We start from the raw sequence: 23,308 nt of genomic DNA on the forward strand, positions 1-23,308 counted from the left end.
TATAGTTGGTAAATGTCATCAGAAATTATGTAGAAGTGCGTCAATGCTGAGAAAATGCAGTCCTGATGCATGGCTTGGCCATAGAATAGTGTGCAATTGTACGGATTTGCCACAGTCTGTCTTTGTCAAAGTGTCTTTCAAGCAATCCAACTGCATCCTCTTTCACTTAGAAGTTTTAAGAGGAAAATATTGTGTGTCCGTGGAAGGAGCAAGATCCATCTATTGCCTGGTTCTGTCCAATATGGGCTAATAGCGATCTGTGACCTATTGCTAACCACATAGTACATTTTTGCAAATCCCCAAGGGATAGAAATGTGTCTGATAACACACAAGAGAGGAACAGACATTGAAAGGAGAGGAGAGGGCATGTCTGGGTCTGTAGTTCATGTTTAGCACTTGGCTTCAAACACTTTTCTTTCAAAACTTTGTTCATCACAGAGGAAAGGCACAACGAAAAGTTTAGAAAATCCAAAGCTGCGGCATAGTAATGTAAAGAAAAAGACCCTTGGAACTCAGGGCCGGATATCATCTACTTGTGGTACAGCAGATAGAATATCTGTCACGTTTATGATGCAGTAACCCGTCTCCTGAATGTTGGACCTAGAGGTGGGTTAATGGATACTACTTCTAGTTCTCCACAGAGCTGCAAATATTTTAGTCAGACATTACCAGTACATCAGGTTTTGTGACATGGCTGCTATGCAAGTAATCAACTCTTCAATGCAGCACAGCAATGCCCTATATTGGACATTATCAGCAATTTCTACAGCAAGTAGTCTTCTAGCCATTTAGCAATTGCTTCCAATCCTATTTTATGAAATCTAGAACTCCAAAACATAATCAATACCCCAAATATTAAAAAGATTCCCACTCGGGCAGACCTTACTAGACTGCAGACACAGCAGAAAATCATTGTAACCTTGACAGAAATGAAAGTGAGGTCTAGCATTAATCCCTTAACAACTCTCACTACTTTGCAGCAATACATCAGAGAGGCTTTAGCTGCCACAGGTGAGATTCTGACATGATAGTTGATAACATTGTTTCCAGTAGTTCTTCTCTATTTTTACAAAACATCCTCAAAATACTACTGTTGCTGCTATGCTGCCATGTTTTTGTATTGTTCTAAATGAAGGGCTGTCTGTACAGCAGGTACTGTAGACAGATCATTTTTCAAAAGCAAGCTGAATTTGATTATAATTGGTATGACCTCAATTAATCAACATTATTCAGATACATCAGCATTTCCCAACACTTCCAATACAAATCACTCATTCCAAATACATCAATGACATTAATCTAAAAATAAACATCGCACATATGTCCAGGATCCTAGCCAATATGCTAGACAGTGTGCACCACCTTGCCATTGCACAGAAGGTCACATTGTTTTCTCCAATGCCACATGTGAAAGGTCACTTGGCACACTAAGCATGAGCAATAACCCTTCAGTGACTGTTAGAAGAGGAGGTTGAAATAGACTACATTCCCTTCCCAGTCCAAAACCCATTGGAATATGTGCTACACTGAAGTGTTGACTAGAGACGGAGATGTTCCTTAAATGTGCTGAGAACCATTCCCATATTCACATCTCCTTACTGCACCCACATGTGCATAGTGTGAACATTAATCACAGTAGTGATGGTTGTATATACGGTGAGCTGGAACAGCAGTGAGCTGTAGCGAATGTTGTGAATCTAGTCATGTATGTCTGACTTGCTGCAACCTGTATCACAAACTACAGTTTTCAATACTGGAGAACCAAATCTCATCCTGTAATACCATTTACACAAAAAGGACTGCTTTTCTGAACTGGGATTAAGCAACACAATGCAAGCACTGACCAAGGGTGCAATTAATGGATTGTATGAAATCTTAGTAACTGTACTAAAATACAACTACAAACAATGTTTGAAAGTGCTGGGAAACAGAACAAATTGTGTGTTTGTGAGGTTTAGCACCAGGTAGTTTCTTGACATCCCGGGTTGATGTATTCAAAGCAGCCTTTGAGCCTCTGCATCTCATTAGTGGAGAAGCTTTTTAGATAGAGTTGGATATCACTAGTATACTGGTGATCTTGACATTGCTGTCTACGTGGGTGGACCCTTAGGGTTCCCTGTAAATGTTAGTACTGATGGATGACAGGGTGGCGCTCTGCAAGGCTCCACAGGAGTCTGGAATAGAGTGGTTCCTATTTCAATAACTTGCTTTTTACTGGTGAGAGTAGATGTGAACCATTGTAGCATTGTGTCAGTGAAACCCACACAGGTCTTTGAATAGTGGATCAATATTGGATAGTAACCATGTTAAAAGCTGTTGAGTGGTCAAAGAGGGCAATAAAGCAGGCGCTGATTTTGTCCCTAAGGAGGAAGGCCTCTCAATTATCTTTCGTGTGTTTGTTTCAATACTGCAATGTAGTCTTTACCCCTGAATGTGTCTCATGCTGGTGTGCTGCTGTAGCTGAGTGGTAACTACGTATATTTAGCTCACTACACATATATGTTTTGAAGGTGTTAAAATCTATGTGTAGGTAGTATGTAATGCCCATTTTTCCATATATTATTGCACACCAACAGCATACTAGTGAATGTACATCCACAGGCACCACAAGCGTAAAATTCATAACCACCACCACCAAATAATTTTTTTAATTGTCAATACAGCTTTGCACCTTTTACCACAATTATTTGTACAATGTACACTCATGCATGACACCTAATCAATTGCATATGAGAGCATTGTAAAAATACATGAGACAAAAGCAAATGTTAATACACAATTAAGAGCGAGACAAGTTACACAGAAGCCTACCTTAGATTCCAGTGACAATGGGGTTGCGTAGCATCATGGTCAAGTAGCAGCAGCACAGGATGGACCTGGACAATGGGGTTCGAGATAGAAACGAAAGTGGGGAACCAAAAAAAGGTACGTTTTCACCTCTTTTTCATTGATTCCACCAACTAGTATGTAGATGCTTCCAAACCATAGTTACCTCAATGGTTGAGGAAGATTCTAGCAGAGTCAGTGGGACTCTGACAGTCTTCCTTCAATAGACCCCCAACAAATAAATACAATGGGTGGACCACCAAGTCGGCGGGCAGGAAAATTGCCGGCTGCCTCAGATCTGCCAACATCAGGCCCTTAGTCTTGGAGGCTTAAGAGTTCAGAGGAGCAGAGCACTCTTCGTAATTTTTCAGAGTGGACTTATCGATGTTGAGAAAAGTGTTGACATTTGTTGAGAGCTGGAAGTGATTGGGTAGGTCTGATGAGTACTTTTTTCAGATCTTCTAGATGCACGTTTTACCTTTTTCTACTGCCCGTTATCTGAAGTAGTGACATTTGTGATGGTAGCAACATGATAAGTCCAGTTCAAGAGTATGGGGGGGCTGGCATTGTATGTTGGGGGGTGTAAGGAGGATGAGGGCAAGTGTGTTGTCTTTGGAGTGCATTGGAGTGTGTTATTACTAGTGTATTTAGTAGAGAGTTTTTACTTCCTTTATGGTTTTGGTATTAAAGTCATGGGGGATGCTGAAGTATCCAAGAAAGATGGGATGGAATAGTGGATGGAGGCAGAGGTGATGAGATCTATTATTTTCTTTTTGAAGTCCTTGTGGGTAAGAAGCAGATGAGATAAAATGAGATTATTATGCAGACTAAGAGAGGAATGCGGCAGTAGACTAGGTCAATGACTTAGGTGTAGCCATGTCGAAAATTGAGCAGATTGACATTTACTTTTGTATGCCTATGAGTCCCTCCTCCAGTTATGTATGTGTTGGATGCTGTACCGAGAGTGGAGAAGGATGTCAATAATGTATGTGGAGGGGATGAGAACCAAGGTTCTGTCATGAAAAGAGTGTCTAGGTTGTGTTGTGTGATTATGTAGCTGATGTTGGGAATTACCTTTTGCTGCATGGTGAGTGGAAGATGGTATAATCTGGGTGGTGTGTTTATTCTACTGGCTGATATATATGGGTGAGGTTGGGTGGGAAAGTATGGTAAATATGTTTGTGGAATCTAGATGTGAGACCAGTCAAAGGTATGTGATGATATTTGAGAAACACTGATGATGAATGGCTTACCTTGGCATCACGGTTTGTGACCATAGGATGTCCAGGTCCAAACAGATTAGACCCTTGTCTTGGCTGCCATTTGCTTAGGATGACTGGGCAAGGTATACCCTGGGGGGAAGGGAGGGGCAGGCCTTTGAAGATTGTGGAGGGTCAGAAAACGTACTTCTCATCCAGATGGGTGTTGAGGAAATGTAGTGATATTTTTCCTAAGGTGGATTCTTTGAAATCTGTATGTGTCTTCCTATTGAGACTGATTCTGGGAAATGAGAACTTGTCAGCGTCTGTGTTTATGGATGGTTTAAGCTTCTATATATTTGGTTTCCTAATATTGGGTCATTGACACAGACATTTTTATAATACCCATAGACTTTGTTGTGTAGTCTTTTATGTACAAGTCATACCCCCTGTGAAATTTACTTTTCATTTTCCCATCTACAGTTTTATGTGGAAGAGTTAAATATATCTCCCGGGGGGGCTTTTTTGTGGAATGGTGATTTTTTTAAATGATGGAAACCCATACAATTGGCAGTAACAAATATGCGTCAATGATTGCTCTCACACATAGATCCATTGTAGAAAAAAAGGGCACCTACAAAATCCAATTAGGCTTCGCTCACCTATTGCAATTTTTATAAAGTCATTATCACTGCATTTCTGTTTCATGCAAGAGGTTATTTACACATATAAATAGAATAGCGTTACCAAATATTAGCACCCTTTGAGTGGTTATTCGATATGTTCTAACAAGGTTTAGATGTGGCATTGTGCATTTTCTTGTAGCCTTTCTTACTATGCGGTTACACCCGCCCGCAGATTATGTATGTCCTTGCACTTTATGTTGCTGTGTACATTTTATAAGAATCTAAGGCGGTTTTATTTAAAGCCATTATTTATTATCCATAACATTAGGTCATGTAAGGAGGCTATGATTTTTATGATGAGATTAAGAGACCCCTTGACTAGCTATAGTGTTGCACTGTACATTCTTAAAGCAATTGATGAGAGGAAAATAATAGGACTATAGGAGTAATGAATTTGAATGTCCGGTCTTTTTAATGATCATTTTGCATGGGATTATCATATTTTGTTTTAAAATTGTTATGGTTAACATATATGTATGTGTTTTAATGTTTTAGCATGATGTAATGGTCCTTTTAACGATTGTGCTTTTATGGCTATCGGTTGATAGTCAAATAAAGGTAATGAAAGAGTGGTTATTGTTATTTTTAATAGTACCTAGAATTAGTATAGTGTGCCACCACTCCTAGTGTATCATTATAGCACGTTTTCCTTGCTCATTCCATTGCAACTTAGTTTATGCATCTGTAATTGGGGGACCACTGAAGGTGGTTATAGAATACAGAAAAAGACGGCTGTGCTTTCAAGCCCCATAGATATACTCTTTCTATGGTGTGGCACATGTGATGCTGTGGCTAAGCATAGAGATATCATTGAGATGTGTATTGAATTAATATGTTTCCTCCCTACATACACATGTTGAATCCTAGGCTGCAACATATATTAAATGTTTTCTTTTTTTGATGGAATTATTGTTCAGGACTTAGAAGCTCTGTGCTGATAATTAGAATGTATTCAATAAAGTCTAAGAGTTACTGTGAATAAAAAGTAGGGAAAAATGCCTGAGGTGTTGGAAGATGACAAGAATGGTTTTGTGATGATACCAAAGGAGAAGTGGCCTTGTATTTTCGTGATGTAAACTGCTGACACAATTCACAGTTTTGAAGTCTGGACTGCCAAAACACCTCCCAGACTTGACTAATAGAAACAAAGGATATCACTTCCCCACAAACCTATAACTAAGCCAGGAGAAGCACAACGTCTGTTGTATTTTGATATGATTATTTGAAGAGATTGATGAGCTATGCAGTTACTTTTAATAATACATTCTTGTGATATGTAGCAATGTGTATTGATGGTTCCAGTTGGAAGGAAACTCAAAAGGTGTATTATGAACCCTCCGGAATTTTGTCATAGAATACTAATATAACGTGAGTTACTGTACATTAGCATGGTCCAGATGAGTCAGCAGAGCAACTTCCACCACTCTGCAAAATACTTTATAACATGATGATAAATACAGTATATTTACAGAAATACATTAAATTATACTATCATGTAGTTTGTTTCTATATTGAAATCTACTAATAGACTTTTAGTTGAAATTAAGTCTTCAGCAATCATACATTCCCCGTCACCATGGTGGAAATCAGTTGTCACAGCGAATTATCTTCTATCATGGACACACCATCTCCAACCACCACACAGGACATGAACAGTCTTCCAGCCGGCTTTCCATAATGGCCAGGTAAGTTAAATTACCATTTGAATAGGACATGCCCAATCAAGCAATAATCAGAATGGCAGTCAATATGACATCTTTACGCCAACAATGTATCATATTTATCAATACTGTTGGTAGGTTGGAGATTTGTCCAAGTTCTCTGGGACAAATCTTTCAATCCATTGCTAACTTTGATGCTGCAGTCATTGAAGACAGGACCATCACTTGCTCAGCAACAGCACAGGCAGAATATTGTGTGCCATGCCTTGTCACTTTTTGAACTAGTGTAGATGTCCTTACTCTGGGGTTACTCTAGTGCATTCAAAGGGTGACAAACCCACGCATCTTCAATACTAATAAACTCTGGGGTTCTCTTCAAAGAAGAGGACTGAAGAAGGCCACCCAGTAACTACAAAATGTGGTTTGGTCTAAATTGCAAAACTGTAGAACATAATGCTGCCAAGAGAGCTTCCATGAAACTGGATCAGAGAGTGCAAGATAAAACAAATATGGAATCTGATAATTCAACTAATTATATTTAACTAAAACAAATAGCTCTCCTAAGCTCTTATGCCTAGCTCTGTGTAGTATGCTAAATTAAATATTAAAATATGGACAAAGCACATCTGGAGCATAGAATATAACATGGGAGCACTGCCTCTGTGTCTGCTGAAAACAGATGTTTGCGGCACACACTGAGCATCAGTCTCCCTTTGAGGGAGAAATTGAGCGATGTCCCAACCAGCATTGATATTAAATGGCCTGACCTGAAGCAGAAAATTGCGGCCTTCGGGAGACAGTTCTCCATAATTTAAGCTTGCTATCAGAAAACACAAAATTAATGACATGAACGTGGACGAGGTTTTCTCCATTCGTGTCAAAACCATTACTTCTCTTACATGGTGCTTCTGGGCAGGGCAATTTAGTGAATGTTTCTCCATCCAGAGCATGGATGGGCGACCGTTATTATGGCCTAGTTGTTCAGTGGCAGAAAGGTCACCAGGTGCAATGTTTGCACAGGTACAGCTAGCTGAGGCTCCGCCATTACAAGTTTGGTGCTTCCTTCACCTCTAATTTACAGTGATTCTCACAATCCAACAAACCTTAAATGACCCTCTCTTCAAAACTTTTTTAAAATATATATACCCCACAGTGTATTTATATAAGAAACCCATCCCCACAGCAATGTCTGTTCCCTCTCTTCCACTAAGATGCAGTATTTGCTATGGAAGTTAAAGATCATTTAGATTGAGGTGGATGGTGTGCAAGAACTGTGAAAAGAGTCAGATTAAATGTAAGTGGGGATTGTTAGTAGGTGATCAATGCATTGTTGTTAGAAAGTTCAATAATAGTTCAGGAAGTGAGAACACTAGCAACTTACTGCTCCTGTTTATATTTCAAAAATAGTCTCAGTGAAACTGTGCTAGGCCCTGGAAGCTCTAACACAAACAGACAATAATTCCTCTGAGAAATGTGTGTATATTTTAAACACTGCAGCAACTTTTAAATTTAAGAAAAAAAACACAAGGCAATTTCCAAACCAATGGAGAAAAATTGAGAAAATGTAATAGGCGAAAACATCAAAATTATTACAATAGAAGATATTATTTTTTTAATTTTAAGACACAAAGTATTACCTTTTTGAAATGTCAGTTAATTGGTGACCAGGGCTTAGGAGCTCACAATTGAGCAGAGGTCATGTACAACATGTTTGTCATCCTGGTCAAAGATTTTACCTTCTGAATCAGTGTAGTGTTTAGAAGTCCATATTTTCCAGTTATGCAAGTTTCAAGGCTGATGCTAGCAAGGGTGCCTCAAAGCCAAATATGTCATCTTTGAGTTTCTGTTTTGGATTATTTTTGGTACCAAAAGTGTGGGATGGAACAAAGGAGGATTTCATAAGCACCTAGATCAGTATGCCACTGTGATAGATGTGATGCCACCCCCGGACCAAGGTTTTATCTTTGGACTATGTTTAGTTTTCAAAATTATGCAGGGGGAAGGACTTCAAGCCGTAGTTATGTAGGTCTTCTCTAGGCAAAATACTTTTACAGCAAGGTCCAGATGAACACATTTGAGTTCAGAGTGGGACAACCTTGCTTTTTTTGCCTGCCTTGGGTGCGATTTCCTTGGGCAATTCTCACCACCTTTTCCTATTCATGTGGAGATGGGAAAAATGAATAAGTCCAACTTATCTTAACCTACTGGGAAAGTTTCTCCTGATCAATACTGCAGCCCTCAGGGCCTCAGGTAAGGCTTCTAGGCATGAGGTCTCTTTATAGGCAGGTCACCTGCAGGGTCAAATCCTCAGGAGTCAACTGAGACCTGTTAAAGTTAGAAGTCCTTCTGCGTTTTCTGTTTCATTCTGCTGTTTGTGTCCTTGAAGCAGCCTGACAGTCAGCAACTTGACCTTGAAGAACAGTGTCAATACCTCTGTGTCAGCAGCAGATGGGAGAATCTGAGTCTTTGTTCTTCCAGAAGTGTCTTCTTCTTTAGTTGTAGTCTTCCCAGGTCCAGAAATTCTTCGAGGATGTGTTTGAGGTGGAGGTGGCAGGGACAGTCCTATCCTATGCACTACCCACTTAGTGGAGAATTTGTTCTACACAATATATGCACATTCTCTCCCTTCCTCTTTGCTTTCCTGGAAAAAAATCACCAGAAGCTCTGAATCAAAATAGCTAACCCATTCCTCCTTCAGAGAAGGTCCCGCCTCTCCATAAACCATGCCCCTATTTAAATGATGTCACCTTCCCCTGTCATGATCAAAACTGGCATTTTTCCCTGCTGGGTTTAGAGACAGAAATTCTAGGAGGACTCTATGGCAGAATAGGAGCAGATCCAGTCAGCCTCTTTTCACATCTCCCATTTAAAAGAGGTAGTGTAAAGGCTATCCTTTATTCTGTCAATGGTTTCTGTCTCCTCCCAAATAGCTAATCCCAGCTAAGTGGCTATTTGACACTAACACCCCTGTCTCGCTGGGCCCAGAGACCAACCCACTGTCCTCTGACAAACAAGGGTATTCAGCTTCTTGAGGTGACATGGATGATCTAATCCAGTTTTGATACCAGGCAGCATGAAGTGCAAATTTATAATCTTTCTTTTCCACTAAAGTTATCCAAAGTTTGCCTTCGGCATGAAATTAAATTAAAAAAATAGAAACTAACTTTGAATCATTTACTAGCATTTTACCCAGTGAAGTTATGCAATTATGCCTAGGCTTGTTCATGTTGAGCCTACACAATGAAAATACTTTTTGAACATTTAGCCACTCTGAGGGGACACTATTATAAATAAATATTGTGTCACTTGCTTTTGATATATTAAGAATACAGACAGCCCTGTGGGCTAGAAAGCACACTTTAGGAGTAAAATATTAACAAATAAATGTAGGTTTCCCTGCATGGGAAAACCACGTTTGCTTTCCCCGTGTCTATGCAGAGCATTTTTGTTTCATACCAGCTACAGCACAGTGGTGCTCCTGGAAGTCATACATTTGTGTGAAATACTTGGGCTGTGTAAATACACACTGCAGCACTCATGGGACATTAACGAAATACCACTGGTGCAATTGCAGTGCCATCTACCATGTCCTTGTAGGAAAGTTAAGTAGACTAATTGATGAAACCAATTTTGAAAATACTATTTTTGGGTCAAAGAATATGCACTGTGGCACTGAGTACCAGTTTCACAGTGCAGAGAGTGATATCAACAGTAAATATAGGGTTCAGAAAATGACAAAAAGTCTGGGAAGAAAGCAAACACAAGGAGATGATGGACGGAGTGCTGAAACTTTTCAAGCACTCACCCCCAGTCACAGATCTGGGTTGAATCCATCATCATTCTCTAGCTCACTTTGCCACCCCAGTTCAGACACAGCTATATGCAAATCAGTCTTGACCCTGTGCCTCATGGGAACAGTCCAGCCAAAAAGTCTGGGATGCCCATGCAGAAAAAGGCAATTTTGCTACAGTTGTCACATGACTCTTCATAATCAAAGTCCTTCCAGTAAGAGGAATCCTGTGCCAATTCCCACCAGTCCTGCACAGTCTACTTCAATTTGTTGCCGGCACCTTCTTCCAACACTGTCTCAGGAGGTCTGGCTGAGTGCTAAAGTCAATGGGTCTGAAAATAGATTTATCTTGCAAAGAAGCATGTGTTATGTGTCTAAACAGTGGTCTTTGGCCATCCTTCCTCCTTGCTTCCTGGTTATGCTGTGAGTTCTTTTGAAAATTAAGTCCCAAATGTTTACTAGAAATACTTTCAAAAAGTATGAGATAACATTGTCAATTATCTATAATTATAATATTAAGAGTTATTATTATTACTTCTACTACTAATATAACAATAATACCAACAACAAAACAATTATAATGAAAAAAAACAATACTAATAATAATACTACTAATAATAATATTGATAATAACAATAATAATAATAATGCGAATAACAATAATAATAATAAAATAAAATAAATGGAAAATAGCCTGGAAATTACTGAAAAGTAATCACTTTCACAATGAGAATGACTTTTCTTTATTTACTTTTTACACAAGTTATGTAATTGGTCCTATTTTTCTGATTTTGAAGGAGTAAAATATAAAAATGTAAACAGACCTCTGTGAATCCAAATATTGTATCAGAAATAGAGAATGCCCAAATTATTAAGAAACACAGTGAGTGTAGGAAATCATATTGTTTTAGGGAGCTCTTGGGCCTAACTCTGTTTGGCAGACCCATGTCACAACAAAGGTAACAAACTCAGGGACACATTTACCACTTACTCACACAGCACAGTGCAGCAGCCACAAATGGTGCGCTGCACAGCATGAAAAGGAGAGAAGAGGAGAGTGCTATATTTACAGAAATATGGCACTCTCCTCCCCTTTCCCTAGCGCTGGTGCTGAAATCAGCTGCTGTGTGCCACAGAGACACCTTTGCGCCATAGTGCAAGGGTTTCTCTGTGACTCTAGCATAGGTTTTGTACTTGAAGGGTACCCTTCCACTACAAAATACTATGCATAGACTGACTTTAGCCCGTTTCCCTCTTTGTATGTGTGCTGTAAAGTGCAGCACACAAACAAACTCAGAAAAGGAAGGAGAAACAAAAGCATTTCTCCTTATTGCACCTACTTCAAAAGGGCACAGTTTTCTGATGCTAAATACTGTCTACTTTATTTAGTGAATTGGATTTAACATCAGAAACCTTGGGTGGTTGCATGTGAATCCCATGCTGCACCCTAGGTACACCTCCTTGGCGCTAAGTAATGCAAAGCAGCTTTCCGCTACTTTCAGGTTATTTCCAGCGCACAACAAGTTTGGCACTGGAAAGTAAATTAGAAAAAAGATTTTGCGCTGATTAAGTGACAGAAATACGGCCTTAAATCTTAGTAAATGTCCCCTCAGAGGTCAAACTCAAAGAGAAAGCATTCAAAGGTCATTGTCTTTTAAAGTAAACCTATATCAATCTGCAACACCTTTTCTCAGGACTTATGTAATTCGTTTGCCTATACACATCAACATCTCTCAGTGCGTTTTGGGTTTTAAAATTGATAAAAATTAGCATTTTCCCCACCCATCACCTCCAATATCTACTTGCAAGTGAAGCTCCAGCTACTTCAAACCATTTCTAGCACCATCACTGAAACTTTCTGAGGATGTTTTGCTTGACAGCAAAGAGATTCCCTGAAACAAGTGTGATCTATCCATTCACTAAAAATCATCTGGCAATGCACTTAAGTAAGCATGTCTCCATTTTCTTGAACATATGTGTGCTCTATCTAAAGCCATGCCATAGATCTATTTCAGGAAGATCGTCAATTAGAGTGACCTGAAACTTGGCTCCACTTCTCAGAGTGTGGTAAAGGTAAATGTAGGGCTTAGCTCAAGTATGCTTCAATTTAAAACATTACATTTCAATTGCACCCAATGCCCCATGCCATAGAAGACAAAAAGACACATAAATAAGTACATGTGCACATATTCACGTACAATCATGCATGCATAAATATTTAATAGGTTTCTTTATTATAGATGCGTAAGCAATAAACTAAGTAATATTTAGTAAGGCATTTGAGTGTGATAGGATGACATGAAAAGGGAAACAGCGTATTGCCGCCTCTTTAGCCACCAGGTAAATACTGCATTCACATTCTAGTACTTCTAAATAATGGACTCATGAGAGGTGCTGAGAAAGGGAATCCAGTTACGAAGAAACTGGGCCAAGGGAGAAGCATTCAGAAAATAATCTCCTGAAAACTGCAGGAGATTCAGTTCTTGTGACCAGCAAGCACCGAGCTGAGCCATTATACTTCCATGTCCACTACCCTGCTTAGGGACTGTAAGACAGAGAATCAACTCTCTTATAGAGACTGAACCGAAAGTCTAGATCTGCAATGTGTGCCAATATTAGTGGACAATTGTGATTGGGCATGCCAATGTGAAAATATAATGTTTCTGGCCTATTAAAACGTTGAGGAAAATCTTTTCTTCCATCCACCTCTCGGTATGGAAACATGTAGCTCTGACATTGGTCATGCAAAACATGGACTATTGTAGTACCCTTTATTTAGATACCAACAGTAGCACTCAAGCCAAACTGCATGTAGTTCAGAATGTGTTGGCCAGGCTTACTTTGGATATACCAAAACGGCAGTCATGGCTAAGGGATTTCGTGATCTGCACCGGCTCCCAATAAGAAAGCGCATTACATTCAAGACCATTGGCATAGTGCCACAAGGCCCTTTATCAGGTCAGCCCAGTGGAAATCAAGGCCATGTTTTACTGGTATACCCCTGTGAGAAATCTTCCCTCAGCTCACCTTAACTTGCTGACAGTGTCTAGAGCCCAGAAGAAGAGATGGGGAGCAGAGCTTTCTCAGTTGCAGCAGCAAAACTTTGGAACTCGCTGCCAAATCAACCATCTGATATCAAATTACACTCTCCTTTCAGCAAACTCTTAAAGACCTGTTTTTTCACGCTTTAGGAAAATCCCCCTAGTGCTTTGTTTTCAGTTATGCTAATCTGCTTCTGGCTGAACCGGGTCAATGAGACTATAGTGCCTTGACACCTATGGACATTTGCTGTGCTTTATACATCCTGCTTAAGTCAAATCAAATCAAGTTTGAAGGTGAAAATGAACTGCCTGAAGAGCTAAAATCATTAAGAGAATTATAGAACATGTCTTTGCTGTATTCATGATATGATTTAAGGGGGAGAACAACTCCTAGACCTCCCCAGAATAAATATTCAGTGTGCTGGTCCTATCCCCCGGCTATAACAATAAAGTGGTAAAAATATGACAATAAAACAACATTCCTGGTCACAACACATGGGCTTTTGATAACACAGTATACAAATATTAGGGGCCCAATTCAGAATGGTGTTGCAGTGAAATACACCTTTACTACTCTTGGCTTACTCAATTAAAATTAAAGCATGCCAATAAGACTACAGAAGATGAAGGGAGACAGCTTCCTGGCCATTGCATCTCCTGCAGACCTAATGGGGCCTGTTCACAAAATGTGCAAATTTACTAATAAAGTACTACAAAATGCTATTCACAAGCCTACAGAGGCTGTTCCTACATTCAACTAACTATTCTAAATATTATAATGTACTCACGCTAGTTTACTACTTTTGGCTACTTACAAGTTCCGTAATTGCCATTACGTTATTTATCATTTACGTTTATGTAAAAAAATAGATAAAAATCAAACTGATTTCCTCAACTTTTTGCAGGTGTTAGATACATTTAAGGTTTCTAATACTTCAGGAACAGCACTTTGGTGGTCCGCACTCACTTCAGCAGAGGCCAGTCCATGTTTATTTGCCACAGATTATCTGAGCACTTGTGGAAAAAGACCTCTTGCACCTTTTTGTGTCCCTGTAGCCACAAAGGAGGTTATCCAACTGAGCCTTGAAGTCTACTCCTTTGTTGTGGGTACACGGGGGAGAAGATCGAGCCCTCCAGGTCTTCTTACTGGTGTCAAACAGTAGGTGCAATCAGTCTTCTGTTTTCCCAGAGGTTGAGACAGTATTCTGAGGAGGGTGCCTTGTGGTGGCAAGTTTATGCTTTGCACTAGCTAGGGAAGTGGGGGTGATTCTGGAAACTCTAATTTATTGTGTAAAGGTTCCCAAGGATATGCCTACACACTTTTGCAGCAGTTTCAGTTTGCCCTACTACAAACAACCCCGCAGTACACCTTACTCCCAAAATTCAACCTGGGACTCACTTCTCCTCTTGTGCTGAGCCTGTGTGCTCACCCGGAGGTGTTCCCCTCCTCTGTGGTCACTTAATGTTTTTGGGGGTAGCATTCCTCCCACTATGTTTGATGCCAACCTGACTAGAGGGACAAAGTTCTCTAGTCAGGAACCTGGTCCTCTGCAGGTGTCTCCTGGCATTTACTTGTGACAGGAGAGGCACATTTGGGCAAGGGTGAGCCCACAATTTTGTCACCCCAAAATTTACTTCAATCAGATTGCCCACTATTCGATGAATTGGAGATGGTGTTAAACCTCAGTTTCATGAGGAAATATGTCCCAGAAGTAGGGCATATCCCAACACAACAAAGAAAAAGTAAAAGGGCTTACTCAATAATGGAGTTCTAGATAAGAGGAATAGATATAGAGGTTTATTATAACATTCAAAATGAAGGTGATGTAGAGTCAATGCCATGAAGGCTTTCAGCAAATAGTTCATTATGGTGAAATTAGAAATCAAAATTATTCTAAGTCCCAAGTGTGGAGCAAAATTAAGAGAGAAATGGACAGCATCCCTAGCAGCATCTAAGTCTTCAGGAAAACCTTTTCGCTCATCCAGAAAATCACATTTGTTCTATAATTATTTTTATATATGAAATTATGAAAACTGCAGATTCGTTAAGGTATGATCAAATATGTTACATTCTTAGCAAATCAGACCAAAATTCTACTAAGCATAATATTGCCCTTGCACCTAAGGACTATCCAACTACATGAATATTTATTCTGCCCATTATATGGTTTTGCCACCATGAGATGAAGGAACAAACTAGATACTTGAACAAAAGTAAGTTTTATGAATGAATACGGTATTGTGAGCTACCAGAGGGACCTTGAATTATGTTTCAGTTTTGTGATTGTTCCAGGGGAGATTAATCGAGGACAGCATGAACAATGACAAAGGAAGTAAATAAACATGATTCTTCTTGACTGTCTCTCTCAGAAATACCAAACAGTGTAATGTGCAGGGGAGGACAAGAAAGCCCTGATTGAGGCCTAGTTAACAGAAAAACTAACTTCTATACATCATAAGATTTTTTTTAAAATCATTTGTACTATACTATTGTATACTTGCATAATCAGGTTTAAACCACATTCTGCATGTTGTTAATTTGCAAAAACATAAATCCACAAAAGTCCTCAACATCCCTTATAAGTTGCTCAAGTTCCTTGGCCCACGCCAAATTGTATTCCTGTCAGGGAAAGAAACATACCACCTGACAGCCAGGCCACTGTCCCTTCATAGGGAACAGTTTTCACACCTAATTAAGGTCAAGGAATTGCTGGTCAGCTGGGCTGCAATGCGTACATAGGGATGCCTTATTAATACTTAAAAGGAAGGCTTTTCTCCTGTCAAAAATGATATTTTTATGGCCTGGGCTGTAGGCTTATCTTGCATCAGCCAGGCTACAATGGCTGACCTGAAACTTTGTTTTCCTTGTCAAACTAAAAGATGATAAATAGGTAAATGCATTCCAATGGTGATGTTTGCTGTTCTCTGCCATTAGTGTATTTCTACATCATATACTACTGCCTTAAGAAAAGTTAGTTATGGCAATCCAGAATTAGCCAATTTCGACACGTTTTAGGGGACTGGATAGCAATCTCCCAATGTGCAAAGTCCAAAAATCAGCAAAAAAAGTCAGCAAAAAATGGGACTCAAAAAGAACATTTGGTCCCAAGGGGCATTCAACAAACTTGAAGATATTCCCCAACTTTTCCTTATGCAAATCATTTTAGTGAAAAATGTGTTCACTAGGGAAGGTGGGGTCAAGTTCATGCATTCTGCAGCTTTTTCAATGTTTTCCTGATTCCATCGTGATTGCTGCCTGACATTTACAAAGTGAGTGTATTGTGCCTATACAGGGCCACAGTATGACAAGTCTCATGTATGCAGGACTTGAATGCCCAGACCTGTCTCTCTAGCAGGCCCTAGTTCTCACTGCTACTAGAGTCTTGTAAACCAACAAAAACAGTGCTGTACTGGAACACACATCCAGCAAAGGGAGCTATGATTTTTATGACAATGCTCCCAGAACAGCTCAGCCGACCACTGGGTAGCTGGCAGCCTTCCAAAACACAAATTTCAAGTCTCACTACATGAATCTTGGTGAATCCAGGGCTACTGGTTGTTGGAACACTGGATCCAGTTTTACTGATTTACCCAGCTGTTAAAAACCACAAAGATTTGTAAAGACTGAAAGTGTCAACAGAAAATGCCCTGAGATGAGAAAAAAACTTGGGGTGTTTGAACTCTAGGTTCTACAGGTGATATGTCTCTTCCAAGAAAGCAACTTGATAAAACTGATGTGGAGCTGCCCGACAAAATCATTAGTATCTGTCCCCTCATACCTGCCCACATAGTTTCTGTCATCCCATAATGAGACTTACGTGGAGAAAATAGTGTGCCAACCACACACTACTACAAGGCATTGCTGACCATCATCAAAACTCGATGTAATGAGTTGCCATTTTTTGAGGTGTTGTGTGGGGCCGGCAGAAGTGTTTGCTCTGCAGTTCAGTGCCTAATTAGTTACAAAATAAGTGTGAGGGCCCTAGTCAGGAGGCCACTGCAGCTTGCACCACCCATTTCCCTCCCAGTGCTGCCAATGCCAGTACCAACACAACGACTAACCATCACACTCCTACAAGTGTGACAAACAGACTATTACACAATCCGAAAGTTATAGTAATGGTTTGGTTGGAACATATTTGTTATTTTTAATGCATTCATAAACAACTGTTATGAGGTCATCTCTAAATTAGACAGGCAGCACCACCATGTAGCAGACTGTCATAAGCACTGTTGTTGAAAATTAAGTGCCGGCGGCTAGCACCGGAAACCACCGGCTCAAATTAAGCAATGCTGCAGTTCTTAGTATGGTGACAGAGACATGTGTTCATTTATTATCTAATTTTATTGCAAGGCATGTGGAGGCGCCTCACATTACAGACACTGTGAAGAAGCAGAGAAAAGTGATGATAATGGTGGATTTCTTTGGTATATTTTAGAGCAAATGTCACTCCAGATATGTGACAGATTTAGACAATTGCCACATTAAGCACATGGTCAGTTTCCATCTCCCATTGCATGACGTCTAATACATTGTCACGATATCACCAAGTATCAAACTCAGAAATACAAAATGGAAGAAACTAGTGAAAGCATTTGTATTTCTCAATTTTTAATCACACATGCATTTTGCACTAATTTATAAGAATCTTGTTCCAAATCCTAAAACATTTTATGGTGTCTGTAGTCTGTTTATCTGCCACATGGAAAGACAACGCATACTAATTAATTCTGCTATTGCACGTATGATTGAAAAACACAAATGCTTTTCCAAGTTGTATTTCAAGATTGAAATATTGACTGAATTTCACACACTAATTGTTCAAGATGTATTTTTTCACCAACTATTTACTTCCATTATGCATCATAGCATGTTTTCTGTTTTCAAGATTCACTTTTCAGCGGCCTCGGGCTTGGCGCTGTCATTGGCCTGGGAGTGGCTGTCCTCCTCCTTGTCCTTGTAGTGACGGACGTCAGTTGCTTCTTTGTCAGACAATGCGGACTCCTGATGTGCATCACAAGGAAATTTTGTGGGAAGAAGAGTGGTTCCAGTGGGAAAAGTAAGGAGCTTGAAGAAGGAAAGGCTGCATACCTGTGAGTCTTCATCTTCTCATTCTTGTGTCCCATTTTTTTATCAATGTATTCTTTCCTTGCCTTAACATATGTATGCAGACCCGGCCCGCTCTCCTATATGTTCTCTGCTGGGAAAGCAATATTTCTTCTTAACAACCAGTGGATATGATTTAGAACCAAGATTGTCCATATATAGTTTATTTCATGATTAATATTTGTATAAAAAATACCTACACTGTATAATTCAGCATATTGCAAATGAATGTGGTATTCCATGAAAATATAGGAGATTGCTAGAGGTTATGCACATTGCAAATACTCATAAGTTAATGAAAATAATATTGCATACCACAGAGTACTGTACTGTAACTTACCATAATGTAACAGAACTGAACAGGATAATATACACCATACCATGCCACACCATACCTTACCATAACATGGAATATCAACACTTACCATACCTTACAGAAACATGCAAAATAGAACAAACACATGCCATAGCAAACCATTCTATTCCATCAAATTATCACTGTGATGCTACTCTATTGTACCTATCATGCCATCATACTGTTTCATGCTATTCCATGCTTTTCTGAATCCTAACATAAGACAAAAGAAAATAACATGGCATATGAACCTGTAAGATAACTAAGTGGACTAATGTAGTTTTTTGTAGAAATGTTTGTATAACTTCATGATCACGTTTGAATCATACTGGGACCATTCAGTGTTTAATTTTTATAAGATTATTAACGGTAGTACCACAGAGTAGGCTAATAGTAACAACTGTTTTGGCACAGCTTTAATACTTTGATGATTAAGTGGTATATTAGCACCCATTCTCATTATTGGTCAGATATATGCAGCATTTTTACGGTCATAAATGGTCCAATTCACAGAATTGGGCTGTTTGCAATTGCTCAAAGGCATTATCATATGTACAAACACCAAATTTTAACAAATTACTGAATCACAATTTGGGTTTGTGATCCAACATTGATTTGATTTTGGAAGAGGCCTATTTAGGGGATCCCTTCCAAATAATGAATCCGTATAGTATATATAAATGATTTGTGACTGAAATCTGACAAAGCATTCATATTTTACCACCTCTTCAAAGAAGGTTGTAAGTCATTCTCAAACATGAAGGAGCCCTCGAAAGACCTCTTCCTCTTTGTGAATGTTGACAAGAAATTGTTTTAAGAATAGGAGGTGGTCCCAGGGAACACTGCCAACTCTTAAAAATGAAACTTGCCCTTTTAAATTATTTTTTAAACGCATCCTGTTTTCCTTCATGGAAAGCAGGATGCATTTTAAAAACTCCTTTATTTTACAAGCATTCGCAGACATGGTGTCTGCTGATGTCAGCAGGCCACTATCGCTGGGATGGCTGTGAATCCTTGTGGGCTGCAATTTGCAACCTACCTCATTAACATTCATGAGGTAGGTCAAATTGTGATGCATTAGGAATTGGTATTTTGCAAACTGACCTATTAGTACATAGGTTGGTTCATAAATTACCACAATGGTCAAAAGTTTCAACCAGAAGTTTGTGACTAGTTCTTAGTATACCTGGCCGTAAATGTCATATATAATAACAAACCACAAAAAAGGAGCACAGTACAAAAACACCGGGCATTTGATGTCTAAGGTCGGTGCTTTTGACTATAAAACAATAACCAAATATATGCAGTTGATTAAGTAAAGGGTCATTTTCTGCTATGAAACGTCTCAGTTTGCACAAATCACACAATTGATTCTGCAGAAGAAAAATGAGGATCATATTTTCATTGTTCTAGTTCACGTTCAATAGTCTCATATTTGGGATGAGCAAGACTTAATTCAGGCACCCTGTGTGCATGACTTTCCATCATAACCAAAATATTCTGCAAAAATAAAAAGGCCATGGCAAATTATTACATTCTCCTTGCCAGCTAAGTCATTGTTCTTTCAGAATATCCGTTTATTTTCAGTGGAGAAATGTTTCAGGCAATCTTCTAACCACGTTATTGCATCACTAGATTTATTGCACCAACCTCTATTTTGGCTAGTTTCAAAGCAGTGGCGAGAGTAAAATAAAAAATGACCATAAAATATTTCGACCAATTGTTAAAAGTTAGTTGACTTTAGTAGTATTGATTGGTTGTTGGGGTGGTGTTGCTCATTAACAGATCATGTGCATGGTAACACAATGGAGAGAGTAATTGTAGGAAAATATCTATTTTGGAAGTCCTTATTCCAAACACATATTTGACGAAATGCCCATATGTCCATAATTTTGTATTAAACTGTTTTCTTTTCAAATTGTTTGATAGATTTTTCACTAAATGCTCGCACAATACTGCATATGAATTGTCTAAGTTTCATTATATAATGAAGATTTTTTAATGTCTTATAATGACTACTTACCAAAAGTAGTGCTTCTTGATGTTTGAAAGATACTAATCCAAATATTTGTTGATTGTGGATCAATGTTTTCATTCAACTATGTAGTGTCATTTCACGAGGATGCGAAGGTAAGGATACTAGGCTGTACTGCGTGAAGCAATTTCTGTAAGTTGATATATATGAAAATGGTGAGAATTACCCTTTCTCAACATGTTCTTCTCGAATAAGGATGTTACATTGCAGATCATAAGTTGAAACAAATACAACAAAGTGCTGTCTTTAGCTGTGAAGACTGTGATAAATATGTACAACATCACTACTATTGCAGTATCATTCCTGCTTCACTGGATCAAGGAAGGAAATGTTTTCAAAGATGTTTAAAGTGGTCCTAAAAGTGAAACATAAAGGAGAAAAGAGGAGAATCCTATTTGAGTAGTATTGTGTAAACAAAGAGATTACAGTTGATGAAAGGCATGGATCATTAAAACAATGACCGTTTTTACCACAGAAAACTTGCAAAGCAACTCTTACTGTAGACATGTTATATAAATGTGACTTTAGTTCCAGTATAGCCGCTATATTAACGCCTTCCAATTACTATCATATAGCAAAAGGTTATTTTCATTTGAATCATGCCCTGCTGTGGTAGATTAATAAAGTGGTGGCACAATTTAGGGCATTCAACCATTAACACTGATGAGTAGATCTGGTTTTAAATGCTTTTCGAACTTTGTTATGATTGGAGTGTTTTCCAGACTTCTGTTTCTCAATAATAATGAACATTAAAATGGTTTAAAATTAAAGTTTAACAGCAAAGCGGTACGTTAAGGTATTAGGTAATGTGGGCAAGTTGGGAAGAGGTTGTCTGCTTTGTAATAGTGAACAAATGAAACAGCAACTTGATTATCACCAGTTGCCTGGTGTAGTCACTATATTAAGCAAAAACCATTCACTGGATAGTATCTTCTTAGAGAATCAATTCACACTGTAACCATACATCAAGTATCATCTAATCATTAAATCATTCAAATAAAATAGCATGTAGTGACTTCCTTCAGAAAATAAAAATGAATTACCGGCTTAAATCAGTGCATTGCCTGTGTATATGATTGGGCGTTATGCTTTTATGATCACACATTGAAGTGCCAAAATTAGCAAGAAATATGTATGTCCTTAAATTATTCACTGTTGCTTAGTATAGTAAGAGTGAAGACATCTCATATACAATGACCATATCAAGAAAATAACTTAGATGGAGAGGTACAAAAAGAGCAGATGTAAAGAGAGGGAAAGAGACAAAAATGTAGAAGACTTTATTAAGATTTTTATCTCAAAGCATTTGGTTCCCTTGTAGCCCAAATGTAAGATACCCAATATAATAATCTATTCTTGTTGATAACACTTAACACCATTTCGGCATCTATAGCCATATTAATATAATTCACTTTATATTTATATTACAGAAAGGACGGCTCAAAAGAGCCAATAGTGGAGATGAGGACGGAAGATGAAAGAATTACCAATCACGATGGAAGCCCAGTGAATGAGCCGAATGAAACAACCCCACTAACAGAGCCTGAGTAAGTATTATAGATCTAACAATGTGTTAACTCTGTTCTTATCATTTAATGACTCATTAGATTCTCTTGGAATGCTACAACAGATGTTTTTAACTTTGTTGGTAACACATGACAGGCAGGAGTCATCATTTATATTTTTTATTTATTCAGGGTTTATCAAGACAGTGCTTTTTTTATTGTGGCGACGTTTGCAAATTTTTGGTCAAATTAATGCAAATCCAAAATAGAAAATGTTGAGGAAATACCTGCACTGCGATGAAAGGGATTTTTAGGGGGTTTGATTCACTTTATTTCTGTTTGAGTGCTGCATAAATATGTTACAATTTGCCTCTAGATTACATCTGACTGCTTTGCACCCGTCTAACAGAGGGTTACGCACAAGTACATTTTGTGACTTTTATGGCTCACCCTGACAAGGACTGCGTTTATTATTTGAGTGGGGATTCCATCCCTCCAAACTAAAAATCCAAATTCATACAATGATTGTTTATTTTGTAATTTAAAAATAATAAACACATTTCTTTAACTACTATTCACCTATGAATATCACACTAACAAGGTACACCTGCACTAAAACCTAAAATACTATTTATTGACAACTTAAATAAACTTATTGGCACATGCAGTATTATTTATGGTGAATGCATCACAATCTTGAATGAAAGCTATGTGTTATTTTATTCATCATTTAATTTAAAAAATACGATTTTTACAATTATTATTATCAACATATATAATAAAAACAGAATGCATATGTGAGAAAGTCAGATTTATTATAACTATTGCCGGAAAGTAGTTTTAGAACTTTCTTTCCTGAAGTTACCTAAAGCAGCCCTGTAGCAGCCTCTTCTGATTAGTCAGCCTTTGACATGCTGTGCCAAGCTGCTCGTGATTAGGTGTGAAGTGGGCTTGGTTAAAACAATGCAAACGATCTGGTTGCCAGGACAGAAAGGGTTCTGGGTAGCCAAACTGGTCTTTGGAGGGAGGAGCACAGCTAGCGCAGGAAGCAGGAAGCATGCGCAACCCCAACTTCCTGCACCCCCAGCTAGTTGAGCCCCTTT

General features: G+C 38.6%; 1 protein-coding gene across 2 annotated transcripts in view; it reads left to right on the forward strand.

The window, feature by feature from the left end:
- Positions 1–23,308, forward strand: part of NCAM2 (neural cell adhesion molecule 2) — a 1,313,898-nt gene that overhangs the window by 1,271,496 nt on the left and 19,094 nt on the right. For both annotated transcript variants that reach the window (XM_085623062.1, XM_085623061.1), the window contains 2 exons: positions 18,093–18,297; positions 22,131–22,247. In XM_085623062.1, the coding sequence (XP_085479188.1) occupies positions 18,093–18,297; positions 22,131–22,247 (322 nt within the window). The remainder of the gene's footprint in view (positions 1–18,092; positions 18,298–22,130; positions 22,248–23,308) is intronic.

Source organism: Triturus cristatus, chromosome 8, assembly GCF_964204655.1.
Source record: "Triturus cristatus chromosome 8, aTriCri1.1, whole genome shotgun sequence".
Taxonomy (NCBI): Eukaryota; Metazoa; Chordata; class Amphibia; order Caudata; family Salamandridae; genus Triturus; species Triturus cristatus.